Raw genomic sequence first — 15,154 nt, 5'->3', positions numbered from 1 at the left:
AAACAGAATAAAAATGAATAAAGACTTAAGAGCAGATGAAGCAAGGATGCAAAGTAGAAAGCAGGTAGACTACCCGTCATTGCACCAACAGTTCAGACATCTGACAGGAGAGTCTTGGAACTTGAAAAGTAAATGCTTCCATTTTCCAACCTTTCGGAATTGTGTCCTTCTATCAAAATTCACATCACATATAACTGCCTCTGGTAGTGTCTTTGAAATTGGGTTTCACTTTTTATGTGAACAATAAGAAGAATGTCATTTTTTATTTATAGTGGACATGCTGTGTGCTGGTCAATGTATTAACAACTATTTATTACAATCAGTTTGCCTGCACTCACTTAATTCTCATACTCATTTAGTCCTCCCAACAACCCTAATAAGTTAATATTATTATTATTCACATTTTACAGAGGAGAACCCTGAGACATAGACTAGAAAACAATAGGAAGCTGATTCAGGACTTGAACTTTGGGGGCCTGACTCTACAATATTTTATTCATTTTGCTCTACCGTCTCAGACATGACTGGCCCAGAATTTGTTTCTTTTTCCTGCATTTGTCTACCCTGTATATACCGCAGAACCCTGGGACAGAGGAGATGGTAATTTGTTTAATCTCAAGTATAAACAAATCAAGCAGCCATTTTGCCCTCCTTGACCAAGACATGCTTCAAGATCCATTAGTGTCTCTCTTGTCAATGATTTACAAAGACACTTGGAGCTTCCTTCCAGTCCATTGGGTCAATAAAGCATTTTTAACACAGTCTTAAATATGCATTTCTGACATCCGCTACAATAGATTCCAAGAGACCTATTTATAAGGCCTTGATCGAGAAGTCCTATAAAAGTGAATATCAAAACACCTGTTCTTCTTCTTACACTTAACAACTTTTAAAGAAAGGAACCATTTGCAATAAAGTGAAAATGCTAGGATCCAAATTATCATGTCAATCTTAGCATTCCTTAATCACATTTTATTCATTTCCTCCAAAAAGTTGGCTTCCACTATAAGCAGATATATCCTGGCTTTACCATTAATGAGGACTGAAGTTTCCTTATGGTTACTCTTAATTGCAATTTCATTTTCTAGTCATTTTGCTTAGAGTAAAAATCTTTTCCTTTGTACATTTTGGCTCTCCCCCAAACCAAAGTTCCAAGCTGATTTTTCTAGAAGGTCACTTCTTAGAAAAGCTACATTTATCATTCAAGTTCATTTTCTGAAAAGACCACATATTGGATATTCAGAAAAAATCCCCAAAGAGAATTAACGTCTATCAATCTTTCATGTTTTCCCTTCTCTTCTTCTTTCTTCCTCTCTCTCCTATCTCACTTTTTCCTTCTTCCCTCCTCTACTTTTTTTCCTTTCTTTCTTCTTTCCCTCATTCAGTTATTTCATTACTCAGTAACTTAACAAGTGCGTGAATGTCTACACCAGGTACTATGGGCTTTCCAGGTGGTGCAGTGGTAAAGAATCTGCCTGCCAGTGCAGGAGACACAAGGTTCATTCCCTGGGTCAGGAAGATCCCCTGAAGAAGGAAATGGCAACCCACTTCAGTATTCTTGCCTGGAAAATTCCATGGACAGAGGAGCCTAGCAGGCTACAGCCCATGGGACTGCAAAGAGTTGGACGTGACTGAGCCACTAAGCACACACACATACATGTTACAGACACTAGGGATAAAGAAGTAAACAAGATGAACTTCCTGCCATTGTAGAGTATGTAGCCCAACAGGATAGAGAGGTGATAAACCAATCATTCCAATTAGGAGACATGGGGGAAGAGGTTCATTCATCAAATAATTACAGGCCAGAGATGGACCCAGTAATAAAGTAATGAAATAGAAAAGTTTCTGCTCTTATGGAGATAAAAAAAGTGAAATATTCTTTAAAAATGCCAAAATAGTGCATTGTAAATATTATTATGGGATAATTACATGAGCTTGTAGGGTCATAGAGAAGAGAGATTTAACTTACAATCTGATTCAAGGAGACCACCTAAAGAAGACCTGGATAGTGAGTACAAGAGCCCCCCTCCTCCCAAAATACAGAGTTTAGACTTACGTTAATTAAAAAAAAAAAAAAAAAAAAAAGATTATTTTCCATCTCAACTTTACATTCTCCCCTAGCATCTTTTTTCCCAGAAAACTTGGTGTTGTGATCATTTCGAATTGCTTGGCTATGCTTGGTCATGGACATGAAACCATTAACACCAAAAATATACTAGTGTCAAATTCTCTGACAGATGAAAAGGATTAGATATTAGCAATCTCCCACAAGTGACCATTTTTAAATGGTTGACCCAGTTTGTAGCTCAGATCAAGCAGTTTTGTCAGTATAAACTATTTCTACTAGATGTCCATGGCGGGGGAGGGCGGGACAAGCCATTTAAGATCCCAATCATCAGATTTTTAGCCATCCACCTGTCAGTCATTCCTAATCTCATCTTCCCTTCCCATCAAGATATATAATTGTCATCCACGGGGACTCTCTTTTAAAGAAATATTATCCTTAGCAATTTATCTTCTTTTTGTTTCCTCACCCATACAGGGCAAGACAGTGATGCATTGAATTGGGAAGGAGGGATCATTGCTAGGAGCATATTGGGCTTGGAAAATTTGTAAACTTTTCCACCTCATAGAGAGTTGCTGCTGCCAGAAATAATCTTGAAATGCTGTCTTTTTTTTTTCCTTTGGGGCTATTAGGAACTTTCTCTTCCTGTTAAAAACAGGTTTTGATAATGCACTCCAAATGCTGACAAATCCAAAAGAAAGAGCAGACAGAGAAATTGGAGAGCTGCCCTGGGGAGCTTCTCGGCCTGGGACTTGCCCATCGCCTCCAGGGAATCACGGGGTAAAAGAGTGGGAAGCAGGCTGCTGTTTTAAAAATGTGTATTGGAGGGAAAACTAGGAAACTGATGTCCATCTAACACATCTAACTTTTTCAGATTGGCCTGCATTCATTGTGTAATTACTGTATTTACCTTCTAATCTGGAAGAATAATGGGGCCCCCTTCTAAGATTAGATTTAGGGTACAAGGCTAACTTCTTATAGTATATTTCACCTTAGGTGTGTTTTCTATAGACAAAGCCATGATACAAATCACACACTAGAAAATCTGAATAATACAGACAAATCCCAAATACTGGCTTGTGTTTATGACACATTCTCTGCCAGTAGCAAAAAGGTTACTTCACCTGTCTTCTTAGCTGATTCTACAGATGCTGAGCGAAATCCAGAAGAAAAGCAAGTTTCCAGGTAATCCGTAAGCAAGAAAGGAAAGCTCAGTTTTCTGAGCACTTAAATGGCTTTGCTTTGAGAGGCCACAGATCATCTCGAAATCATTTTGACTTGGATTGAGATAAAATTTAGAATGGTCAGGCATTGGTGCCAAAGACTGGAAGGCATTTACATGACAAATATTATCATTATGATTTTGTAATAACCTTGGTAGTTGGGTTTGAAAGGACAGTTCACTGGGTAATTCTTAAAATGCAGATAAAATAGATTTAAAAGAACAATTTTCTAGTTCCCAGAGAGCGTTATGACAAATCTAACTCTTCCCTTTCACAGGAACCAAATCTGGGAATATTTTTATTTTCAGTCTCCTTTTTGAAGTAGCCAGCTAGTGAGGCCAATAGGTAAAGAAAACTACAGTCAGCTCCAGAGGGTCTTGAAAAGTTTTATCCATGTGGTTATTATAAAAATCCAGAATTTTATTTCTTTTCACATAATTGGATCAGCCTCTCCCTGTGTCTTGGGTGGATCAAAGTAAATGTGGGCTTCTGATATAGCCAAGAAATAATAATAATAATAAAAAAACGCATAGAAATTGAAAAGGAGGAGTGTATCTTACCAACTTACTATACAATTCTGTACCAAAGACATCTAAACATCTCAGAAACAGCAAGTTCCTTGTTAAATGATTGTGCAGTAATCTACGACAGACTTGTAATTCATGTTTCATCTTGTTCAATCATCCATCCATCCATCCAGCAAATGCTTGTCACTTGATATTAGCTTTTGAGCTGCTCATCAGCCAAGTATAGTTGTTTTCACTTTTTCCTTAGCAAAGGAATCCCTTTGAAGGCTTATACTGAATGTTAAAATAAACATGTAAATAAAACATTGAAGTGCCATACTGAATATTAAAAATAAATCATCAAGAGTTGCTTTCTCCTTTATTCTAGTGGATGTAACTGAACCCCCTTAGATAATCTGTGAAGTCTCATGAGGCAAAACCTGAAAAATTCTAATCAAAGGACTGCATATCTGAGCTTTCTCCAAAAAAGTAACTTTTTTTTTTTTTTTTGTAATTGCAAGTCTATGGACCAGGGTTTCATAGTTAGTATTCTAAAGAAAGATTAAATTTCTACTGAAAGATTACATTTCTCTGATTGACTGTGGCTAGGTCAGTCACAAGCATAAACCTTGGGAATCAGATCTGTGTATGGCAGGGCCCATCAGACATTCTGAATGGCAGGGTCCTGTGGTTCTCTGAGACCCTGTTCTGGTCTCCACATTGGTGTACCTGAGTAGTAGGTGTCATTGAAGCCATAGTTCAACTTGTCAAGATCAGATGAGCTCATTATTTAGAGCAACCCCTCTGGCTTCCAGTGTGCAAATCCATCATCCATTAGCCTAAGGGAGATGTGGTCTGGGGTCATCGAGTTTATATACAAGGTTTTAATGAAAATGGAGCACTTGTCAAGTCCCTGTCCCTTTTCAGAGAAAAGGCAGCATATGTGCCAGGGTGGGACTAGGGAAAGGACACATATATGGGGTCAGAGGATCTAAATTCTGGTCCAGATGTTGACAGGTACTTGCTAAGTAAAATGTGAGTAAGTGTTTAAGCTGCTCTTGATGACACCTGCCTCCTCTGTAAAAATGAGGGTCATCATGACCTCATTGGGCTTTTTGAGTATGTAATAAATTGAAGCTTTATACAGTATCTACCATGATGTCAGTAATGTATTAATAGTAAATAGTCAGTGAATGGTTAACACTTGTAATACTACTATTATTGCCGATTTTTTTATGGCTGTGTCATTTGGCTGCTTTAAGTCTGCATCCTCACTCAAAAAAGTAGATGACAATAGTCCTATTTCTATCTTTGAACAGTTTTGCAGTTTAAATGAAATATGCATCAAAAATACTTTTGAAATCCTAACAATAATGTGACAGACAATATTTAATGGGAAACATCAGGAATCCTTGTCCTTGAGAAAACTGCATTCCACTGGGAAACACACAATAAGTATAATACATAAATAAATTATATACTGTATTGGAAAGTTACAGGTACCCTGGTGGCTGGGTGTGGGGCAGTGGCTGGCACAGAGCAAAGTGAAATCATGGATGTTGACTAAAGGAATTAACGATTTCAATGAGTGAAAGTCACTCAGTTGATTTCAGTAGGGTGGTCAAGTGTCTCCGGTAAAATGACATTTGGAAAAGATATGGAAGAGTTGAGAGTGAGCCAGAGGTCCACTGGAATAGTGTCCAAGGTATTACAGGGTTCAACTTGTTGAGGCAGTTTGCCCTTTAGAGCAACACCTCTCTGAATCAGAGCAACCCTCAAGAGGAATCACTTCTGCCACGTTCAGCCAGTAGTCTGCAAGAAGACCAGTGGCCCTGGAGCAGAGGGAAGGAGAGAAGGGTGGAGTAAGTGAGGTCAAGGACACAGTTAGGGAGGGGTAGGTTGAATACTTAACCCTGATACGCCTTCTAAACAAAGTGTCAGAGTTCCTTTTGGAAGTTCTTCATCATCAAAGAAAGTCTACTTGTGACAAGATGCAAAAAACATGTGAGTTTGGAGTGCAACAGACTTGGGTCACACTTGTGTGACTCTGGACAGGTTATTCAACCTCCCTTTCATCTGTTGAGTGGGAATAAGGCCTTGTATAGTTCCTGGGAGGTTCACAGTTAATGTAGGCAAAGTGCCAAGGACAGCACCCAAATCAGAGCTCACTAAAGCGTAGTGAGTACGGAGCTGACAGGGATCAGAATTCAGTCATCTACAGCAGGGCTTCCCTGGTGGCTCAGATGGTAAAGAATCTGCCTGCAATGCAAGAGACCCAGGTTTGATCCCTGGGTTGGGAAGATCCCCTGGAGAAGGAAATGGCAACCCACTCCAGTACTCTTGACTGGAGCATACCCATGGATAGAGGAGCCTGGTGGGCTACAGTCCATGGGGTCACAAAAGAGTTGGACATGACTTAGTGACTAAACCACCGCCACAACAGGGCAGTGAGAACTGGCTCTGGGCCTCCAGTGGTCACCTCCTTGTCCATATTATCAAACTCGGTCAGTAATTCAGATGATCTGGCTTGTCTGTCACCCTGCTAGCTTGGCTCTAAATGAAATGAGATTCAAGTTATGCCCTGGGAGCTTTCATATGCCTTGTGCCATTTTCAATCAAAAATGTTGCTCCAATCTTACATTAAAGTTAAGTGGTGACTTTAGAATTGGTGGTATTTTCATGAAGTATAAAACTAGTTATTAGTGACTTGACTGGGGGGCACTTGTTGCTGATAACAATACTTTATAAGCTAAAGTGACATGATTTCAAGTGTCGATGTTAAAGAGTGAACTGTGCCTCTAGCCCTGCTCTTTCATTAACTGTCATCCAGTGATGAGCAGGTGGTGAGATGGAAATACTCTTCTCATCATCCAAGTTCAAGCCTGTTTACTTCCTGCTCAGAATTCTGCAGTGGCCTCTTGTTTCTTCTTCTTTGCCCTCTCTGACCCCTCCTGAATGGAGTCAAAGAGTGGACATGGTGTCACTCAAGAGCAGTATCCCAATCACATCTTTCCTTAGCTTCAAAAGTCACGTTGTACCTCATTGCAATGCAGAATCACCCCCAAGGCTTCTCTCTGGAGAGGGAAGTCCTCTTCTGTTCAGTCCTGTTTCAAGTCCTCAGTTCCATCTGTTCCAACATTTAAAATATTGCCCCAGGTATTTAAAATACCCTGACTCTCCTTAGAGATATGGCTAATTCTAGGACTAGGACAGGAAATGTACACGATGAGGCAGGATCATAACATAGGGCCAGAAAGAAAGGAAGTGCTTTACAAAAGAAAAGAAGAAGGCAGCAAATCAACTAGAAAAGCTCAGAATGGCCAAAGCTGGACCATTTTGATCAACAAAATAAATAGCATAGTATTGGATTATAACCCAAAGGATAAATAAATAACAATGAGCCATGAACCCATACTGATATGATTAATTCATCAATCAATTAATATAAATAATTTGCTGATATAAATAATAAATAATTAAGTGGGAGAGAACTGACCTATATACTTTGTAGAAGGATTTCCAGTAATTGTGATGGATACTGCAACCCCACAGAGATGGAGACAGAGCATAAATAACTCTCCATTCTCTAAGGATGGGCTGTATTCAGTGACATTGTTCCAAAGAGGACACCGTAGAGAGTGAGGAAGGAGTGTAACTTTATGGTAGAGAAATTGGACAAGTACTGGATCAACCATGTGATCAAGGTCAGCATCAAGAGGAATAAGTCATGTTGATGATATGAACTCTTGATTTGATATCATGAGAATGGTACTGTACCTCCGTGGTCCTCCTCCAAAAACACATAACAGTTTAACCATGAGAAAACCATCAGATAAATCTCATTTGAGGGACATTTTATAAAAAACAAAAAAACAAAAAAAAACACTGCTCAAAACTGTCCAGGTACTCAAAAAGGAAAGAATTTCTAAGAAATGGTCATAACCAAGAGGAACCTAAAGAGATAAGATAACTAAAATTAATGATGGATCCTGGAAGGGTCCTGGTGTAGAAAAAGACATTTGGCAAAACTAAGAAAATCTGAATAAAGCTTAGACTTTAGCTAATAACACTGCATCAATATTTGTTCATTAATTGTAACAAGTGTAGTATATTAATATATGATGTTAATATTAAGGGCCTAAAACTAGGAAATATGTAGTAGGGTGTGGCATATATGGGAACTCACTATACTATCTTCACAAATTTTCTGTCCTATGCCATCCTATGGTTAAACATTTGTTTTAAAATCATGTCCCAACCTCTCACATTAGCAAAATGCTTCCCCTTCATTGTTCCCTGCTGAAGCCCTACCTTTCAACTCAACTTCAGTAGCCTTCCTAATTCTTTAAAAAGGAATGGGTGTCCCCTTCCCTCTATGTCCAAAGACAGTGAAGTCACTCAGTCGTGTCCAACTCTTTGCAACCCCGAGGACCGTAGCCCAGCAGGCTCCTCTGTCTATGGGATTCTCCAGGCAAGAATACTGGAGTGGGTAGCCATTTTCTTCTCCAGGGGATCTTCCCGACCCAGGGATTGAACCCACGTCTCCCACATTGCAGGCAGACGCTTTATTTAACCTCTGAGCCACCAGGGAAGCCCAAAGAACTAGATACTTATTGTGTTGATTTTCGTTAATTTATTTATTCTTTCATTCATTCAACCAACAGTTATGGGTTACCCACACCAGTTATTGACTATAGTGCTATGGAGAGACAAGCGACAACCTTGACTCTGACAAGCATACAGTTTTGTGGTTACAGTCATGCAAGCAAATGTGTACAGTTCTAAGAGAATGGAAAACGGTGGAGATTAGGGAATGTCTCTAAGGATCTGACCTTTGTAATCAGTCTACGCATTGAGTTGTGGGTGGTGGATGGAGGAATGGAAACAAGAAAGAGTATTCTGAGAGAAAACCTATTTGCAATGTTCCTGAGGCAGTAAGGAGGGCAGCATGCCCAAAGAAATGTAACATCAGTGTGACTGGATATTCCCAACATAGGCACCATCAGTTCAGTTCAGTTCAGTCTCTCAGTCATGTCCGACTCTTTGCGACCCCATGAACCACAGCATTCCAGGCCTCCCTGTCCATCACCAACTCCCGGAGTCCACCCAAACCATGTCCATTGAGTTGGTGATGCCATCCAACCATCTCATCCTCTGTCGTCCCCTTCTCCTCATGCCCTCAATCCTTCCCAGCATCAGGGTCTTTTCCAGTGAGTCAGCTCTTCACATCAGGTGGCCAAAGTATTGGAGTTTCAGCTTCAACATCAGTCCTTCCAATGAACTCCCAGGAATGATCTCCTTTAGGATGGACTGGTTGGATCTCCTTGCAGCCCAAAGGACTCTCAAGAGTCTTCTCCAACACCACAGTTCAAAAGCATCAATTCTTCAGTGATCAGCTTTCTTTATAGTCCAACTCTCACATCCATACATGACTACTGGAAAAACCATAGCCTTGACTAGACAGACCTTTGTTGACAAAGTAATGTCTCTGCTTTTTAATATGCTGTCTAGGTTGGTCACAACTTTTCTTCCAAGGAGTAAGTGTCTTTTAATTTCATGGCTGCAATCACCATCTGCAGTGATTTTGGAGCCCAATAAAATAAAGTCAGCCACTGTTTCCACTGTTTCCTCATCTATTTGCCATGAAGTGATGGGACTGGATGCCATGATCTTAGTTTTATGAATGTTGAGCTTTAAACCAACTTTTTCATTCTTCTCTTTCACTTTCATCAAGAGGCTCTTTAGTTCTTCACTTTCTGTCATAAGGGTGGTATCATCTGCATAGCTGTGGTTATTGATATTTCTCCCGGCAATCTTGTTTCCAGCTTGTGTTTCTTCCAGCCCAGCATTTCTCATGATGTACTCTGCATATAGGTTAAATAAGCAGGGTGACAGTATATAGCCTTGACGAACTCCTTTACTGATTTGGAACCAGTCTGTTTTTCCAAATCCAGTTCTAACTGTTGCTTCTTGACCTGCATACAGGTTTCTCAAGAGGCAAGTCAGGTGGTCTGGTATTCCCATCTCTTTAAGAATTTTCCACAGTTTATTGTGATCCACACAGTCAAAGGCTTTGGCATAGTCAATAAAGCAGAAATAGATGTTTTTCTGGAACTCTCTTGCTTTTTCGATGATCCAACAGATGTTGGCAATTTGATCTCTGGTTCCTCTGCCTTTTCTAAATTCAGCTTGAACATCTGGAAGTTCACGGTTCACATATTGCTGAAGCCATGGACTGAACTATGTGTCAGACTCAGTGCTAACATGTGTTACCTTGGTTAATACTTACATATTCTGTGACACAAGGTTATTTTTATTTGTACTTTACAGATATTTGTACTTTATAGATAATGAACTGAGCTGAGATTCAGGCTAAAACAGGTTTGTTTGAAAGCCCAAACTCTTTCACCCTATTGAGGAAGACACAATTCATCTGCTTAAGTCAGAGATTTTTTGTTTGGTTGTTTTTGGCTGTTCATTACTATGTGGGCTTTTTCTATTGGTGGTAAGCAGGGCCTACTCTTCATTGCAGAGTGTGGGCTTCTCACTGCGTTGGCCTCTCTTGTGGCGGAGCACCGGCTCTCGGCACGCGGCTTCAGGAGCTGTGTGCTCATGTGCAGCAGTTGCGGCTTGTGTGCTCTAGAGCGCGGGCTCAGTATTAGTAGTTGGGGCGCCTCACCTCAGTTGCACCATAATATGTGGGATCTTCCAGGACCACAGATGGAACCCATGATACCCGCATCGGCAGGCAGATTCTTAACGACTGGACCACCAGGGAAGTCCAGTCAGAGATTCTTGTGATTGTTCCCTTCATATTATACCAGGGTTTCTTGGCACTGTTGACATTTGGGTCAGATAATTCTTTGTTGTGGGGTCTGTTCTGTGTACTGTGGGACGTTTAGGGGCATCCCTGGCTTCTACCCACTAGATGCCATTAGCTCTCACCCTCTACCTGTAATGACAATGAAAAATGTCTTCAGACTTTGCCACCTTTCATTGACAGCAAGGGCGAATAGCAGAATCATCCCATCCCCCACCCCTGCATTGCAAGCCCCTGAGTTACACTGTTTCAGATTGGGATGGAGTTGTGTTTAAATTCTTCCCTTCCTCCTGTCTTCCCTCCGGCCTCTCCTTTGTTTCAGTGTTTCTTGAGTGCCCATCATATATAGGCTGGATACACATCCTGTATAGGTTGCTTAACAAATGCTTGAGGAATTACTGCCAACTGAGTCCTAAATGCCTAGGATTCTAAGTGTTATGGAAAAATGAAAAACATTCTTCCTGAATGCAAAACTTGACGTTGGTGAAATAAATCCCTAGTGTCTGATCACTTGGAGTACCTCTTATGTTCCTGGAGAACTGGCTTAGCTGGTATCCTTCAGGCTGAAAAGATCCACTTGAATTTCACTGGCCTTTAGACAGACCCAGCAGAGCACCTGTTAAGAACCTAGCAGAGAGTGGCATACAGTAGATTGCCAGTAAATGCTGATGAGGGCATGGCTATTCTGTGATAATTAAGTGAAACCATATGCCTTGGTCTGTAATTTGAGATTCCATTTGAAGCACATACTGATTTTCTCTATCACTTTTGGGTGAGATCTGGATTGGAGAAATGACTCTTCATCTAGACTTTCTATTCAACTCCCTTGAGAGTGAGTGGGTGCTAGGAGGGAAAGCTCATTTCAGGGCAGTTTTCTTGCCACTGCAGGTTCTATATCACTGGAGTGTCAGTTTCTTGTCATTAGTGGGAGCTCAGAGAATTCTAAACACAAAGATAATGCAGGGGTGAGCTCTCCAAATGCATTTAAATCTCATGGCATCTTTATTGTGTGTTATCTCCGGGCATTCACTGCTCCGCTGCCTCTCCATACATACAGCCCAGAAGTGTTGCCTCTTGAGGGCTCTTTGTTGTTGCTCGTTGTTGCGTTTAAAATGTTGTGCCCTGATGCCTGTCTTCTCTCAGATGACATGACACATCCCTTGTATGCAATTTTGTATACATGTATAGATACATGTTGTAGGAGAGAATCCCACAGTAACTCTACTTTATGGAAACCCTTCCCTTTACGTTTTTCACTTTCCCAACCCTTCCGCTCACACGTGCCCATACCTGAATGGCCACTGAATTATCTCTAATCAGCATCCCGCTTCTTTCTCTCTTGCCAGAAGGAGGGACATGTGAAGTGATTGCTGCACACAGATGTTGTAATAAAAATCGCATTGAGGAGCGGTCGCAAACAGTCAAATGTTCCTGTCTACCTGGGAAAGTGGCTGGAACGACAAGAAACCGACCTTCCTGTGTCGATGGTGAGTAGCTGATTTCACTCATCTCTCTATTGGTTCATCTGTGTTGTTATGGTGTATAATATATATATTTTGTTTCATCTGAATATGGTTCAGGATAATAAAGAAGGTGCCTCTACAGTGCCACAAAGTTAGACAAATACCAGCCCTTTGCATAGAGTTTGAATTCTTATTTCTCTGGCTTTAGGTTTTTCAAATAGCTGTATTTGTATGTGTGTTAGAGAAGATAAGGTGAAGGAATTTTTTCAAGTCTATAAGTTTGAGGGTCTAGCTCATTTTGAAATTGATTTTGGATCGAGTTTATGTATAATGATGATTGATGTAGTAAAGAGAGTAATACCTGACAGTCATTCAATCTGTATTTAGTGAGCATTTACTATATCCCAGGCACTTCTCTAGGGCTTCATATATGTTTAGGAACAGATAGATGTGCCCTGATAGTTCACCATTTGCCATGCCCTGTCCTAAACATTTCTCATGCATTATTTTATTTACTCATCCTAACAATACTATCTTTCTTATCTCTTGCTATATAAAAATTCACATTCCCCCCGAAGTTAGCAGTTTTAAGCAGCAGGCACCATCTCATAATTTCCATAGGTCAGGAATTCCGCTTTGCTGGGTGGTTCTGGCTTAGGGTCCCTTCTGTGGTTGCAGTCAAGATCTGAGGACTCGACTGATGCTGGAGGATGGTTTTAAGATGGCTCTTCCAGAGTTGTTGGCAGGTGGCCTCTGTTCCCTTCCACATGTACCCTTCCAAAGGAAGCTAGGTGTCCTCACACCGTAGTGGCTGGCTTCCTGCAGAGTGAGTGACCCAGGAGAACAACATAGAAGCCACAGTGTGACCCTTTTCTTTTATGATAGAGCCTCAGAAGTTATCCTTTATTGTTTCTGCAATATCCTATGGGTTATGTAAGTCAACCCTATCTGTCCAGCATGGAAGTGGACGAAAAAGGCTTGAAAACCTGAAGGCGAGAACCACCAGGGTAGATACACTTTCCTTGCCATTTTAAACATGAAGGAAACTGAGACTTAGAATGGTTCATTAATGTTCCATTGGTCCCATGGTTGGTAAGCTGTAGCTCTGCTAACTCTTGAGATGAAACTAACTGACTCTAATACCCAGTCTTGACCACCATCTGTAAACAATTTTATGTACTTGTCAAACAGAGAATCCACAGTTCAAAGGGATCATAGATATCTCTCCCCATCTTTATCTTTCATCATTTTAGAGCCAGATATGAGTTGACCTTCAAAATCTTCAGTAAGGAAATCAGGACTCAGAGAAGTGACTCACTTGCTCTGGTCATACAGCAGGAATTATAACCTAAACCTCTTGACTTAGGGTCCATGGTCCTACCTCTAGATATAGATGGAGAAAGATACTTTCTAGATTAGCTCATGTTGTGTATTTTAATTATGAACCGTTAGGTGGTTAGAAAGAGAACACTCACACACAAACTAGACTGAGAAAGGGGAAAGTTATTTTTTAAGAAAACAGAGAAATCCTGGGGAACTTGGTTATAGGAAATTCAGCCAAATGTCATGGGATCCATAAGCTATTTAGGCAGCCTCCATCTTGTTTTCTTTGTTTTGATCTTTCTTTCCTTCATTCTCCTCTGTGTAGACTGGTTCCTTCAAGGATTTTATCTTTTGCTCTCCCATAACTTAGGGATTGGCGTAAAGATTTTAATTTCTGTGGTACCAACTCTGATCTCACTTAGCATCATGGTATACAACAAGTATATTTGACTCACTTCCTTTATCTTAAATGCCATCTCCAAAAAGACTAAATATGATTGACCTGGCTTGGGTCACATGTTATCCTTTGCCCAATCAGCCACAGCCAGAGGGACAAGCTCTTGAGACATTCTGTACCATGGGAAGGTCAAGCTTTTTTTTTTTTTTTATAAAGATGTGAGAAGGTTAGATTTAGGAACTCACTGTGATCTGTAGTTCTCAATTAGGGCAATTCTCAGGAGCCATTTGACAATGTCTGGAGACAATTTTGGCGCAGATATCTGATAGAACTAGAAGAGTACTCCGGCATCTGGGGTGTACAAGCCAAGGAAGCTGCTCACCAACTTACCATGCACAGGACAGCGCCCACAGCAGAGGATTACCATGCCACCAGTGTCAGTGGGGCTGCGGTTAAGAGACTTGCACTGTGATTTTTTAGTTATTCTAGATCACAGTCAGTACCATAAGGTGCCTCCACTGCAGGGAAAGCAGGCAGCTAGACCAGAAAAGCCACTGAATCCTCTTAGAGGAGGAAACTCTTGGCCCCTGAAGCCAATAAACATTATAAAACCATAATGATTTCTCCTCTTCTCTGCCAAAGAAAGCAGCGAGTCTCTAAACTATAAATCTCCATTTTGTTTCCAGTTCCTTTTTTTTTTTTTTTATCACGGATTACCTAGAAATAGAATTGCCTTCAGGATCTAGATGGAGAACAGAAGGAGCAGAGCACTGTCTATGCCGACACAGGGGGATCTGGCGTTTGGCTCTAAGTTTCTCTGAGAAGTTAAGCCACCTATCGGTAACTTTTGTTTCTCAGAACATGTCTGTCTGACTTAGGAAACTCGGAGCCCTTTAGTGTGATAGGTTTAGGCAGGAGAGCTGTTAGTGTCTATCTTCTGAGCAGAAGTCAATAAAGTACAGCATATTCTATAGCCTCACACTCATTGTTTCTAATATCCAAAGCATCCTATTCCTCAAAAATCTTGGAATCCATTCTCCTATGTAGTGAAAAATGTCTGTTTACTTTGATCAAAACTCTTTTAAGGCCTGGATATCTACATGCAAATTGAATAGAAAGTGGGTATAGAAAGGAACCATTCCAGTGTAGTTATTAAGATCATAAACTATGAAATTAGACGCAAGTGGAATCCCAGCTGTACCAGTTGCTACTGATATGATCTTGGGCCAGTCATGTTGCTTCCTAACCTGTTTCCTCATCTGTAAAATGGGAATAATGATTGTTTCTGCTTCGTGAGGTTGTGGTGAGAACTAAGGAAATCATGTGTATAATGTGCTTTGTCTAATGTCTGGTT

General features: G+C 40.6%; 1 protein-coding gene across 3 annotated transcripts in view; it reads left to right on the top strand.

Moving 5' to 3' along the window:
- TAFA1 (TAFA chemokine like family member 1) overlaps positions 1–15,154 on the top strand; it is a 928,543-nt gene that overhangs the window by 719,300 nt on the left and 194,089 nt on the right. For all 3 annotated transcript variants that reach the window (XM_081528460.1, XM_081528462.1, XM_081528463.1), the window contains one exon: positions 11,964–12,104. In XM_081528460.1, coding sequence (XP_081384586.1) covers positions 11,964–12,104 — 141 coding nt within the window. The remainder of the gene's footprint in view (positions 1–11,963; positions 12,105–15,154) is intronic.

Source organism: Giraffa tippelskirchi, chromosome 9 (genome assembly GCF_054371585.1).
Source record: "Giraffa tippelskirchi isolate mGirTip1 chromosome 9, T2T-mGirTip1v1.2.pri, whole genome shotgun sequence".
Lineage (NCBI taxonomy): Eukaryota > Metazoa > Chordata > Mammalia > Artiodactyla > Giraffidae > Giraffa > Giraffa tippelskirchi.
The sequence above is the reverse complement of the archived record's forward strand: the minus strand, read 5'-3'. Positions and strand labels throughout refer to the sequence as shown.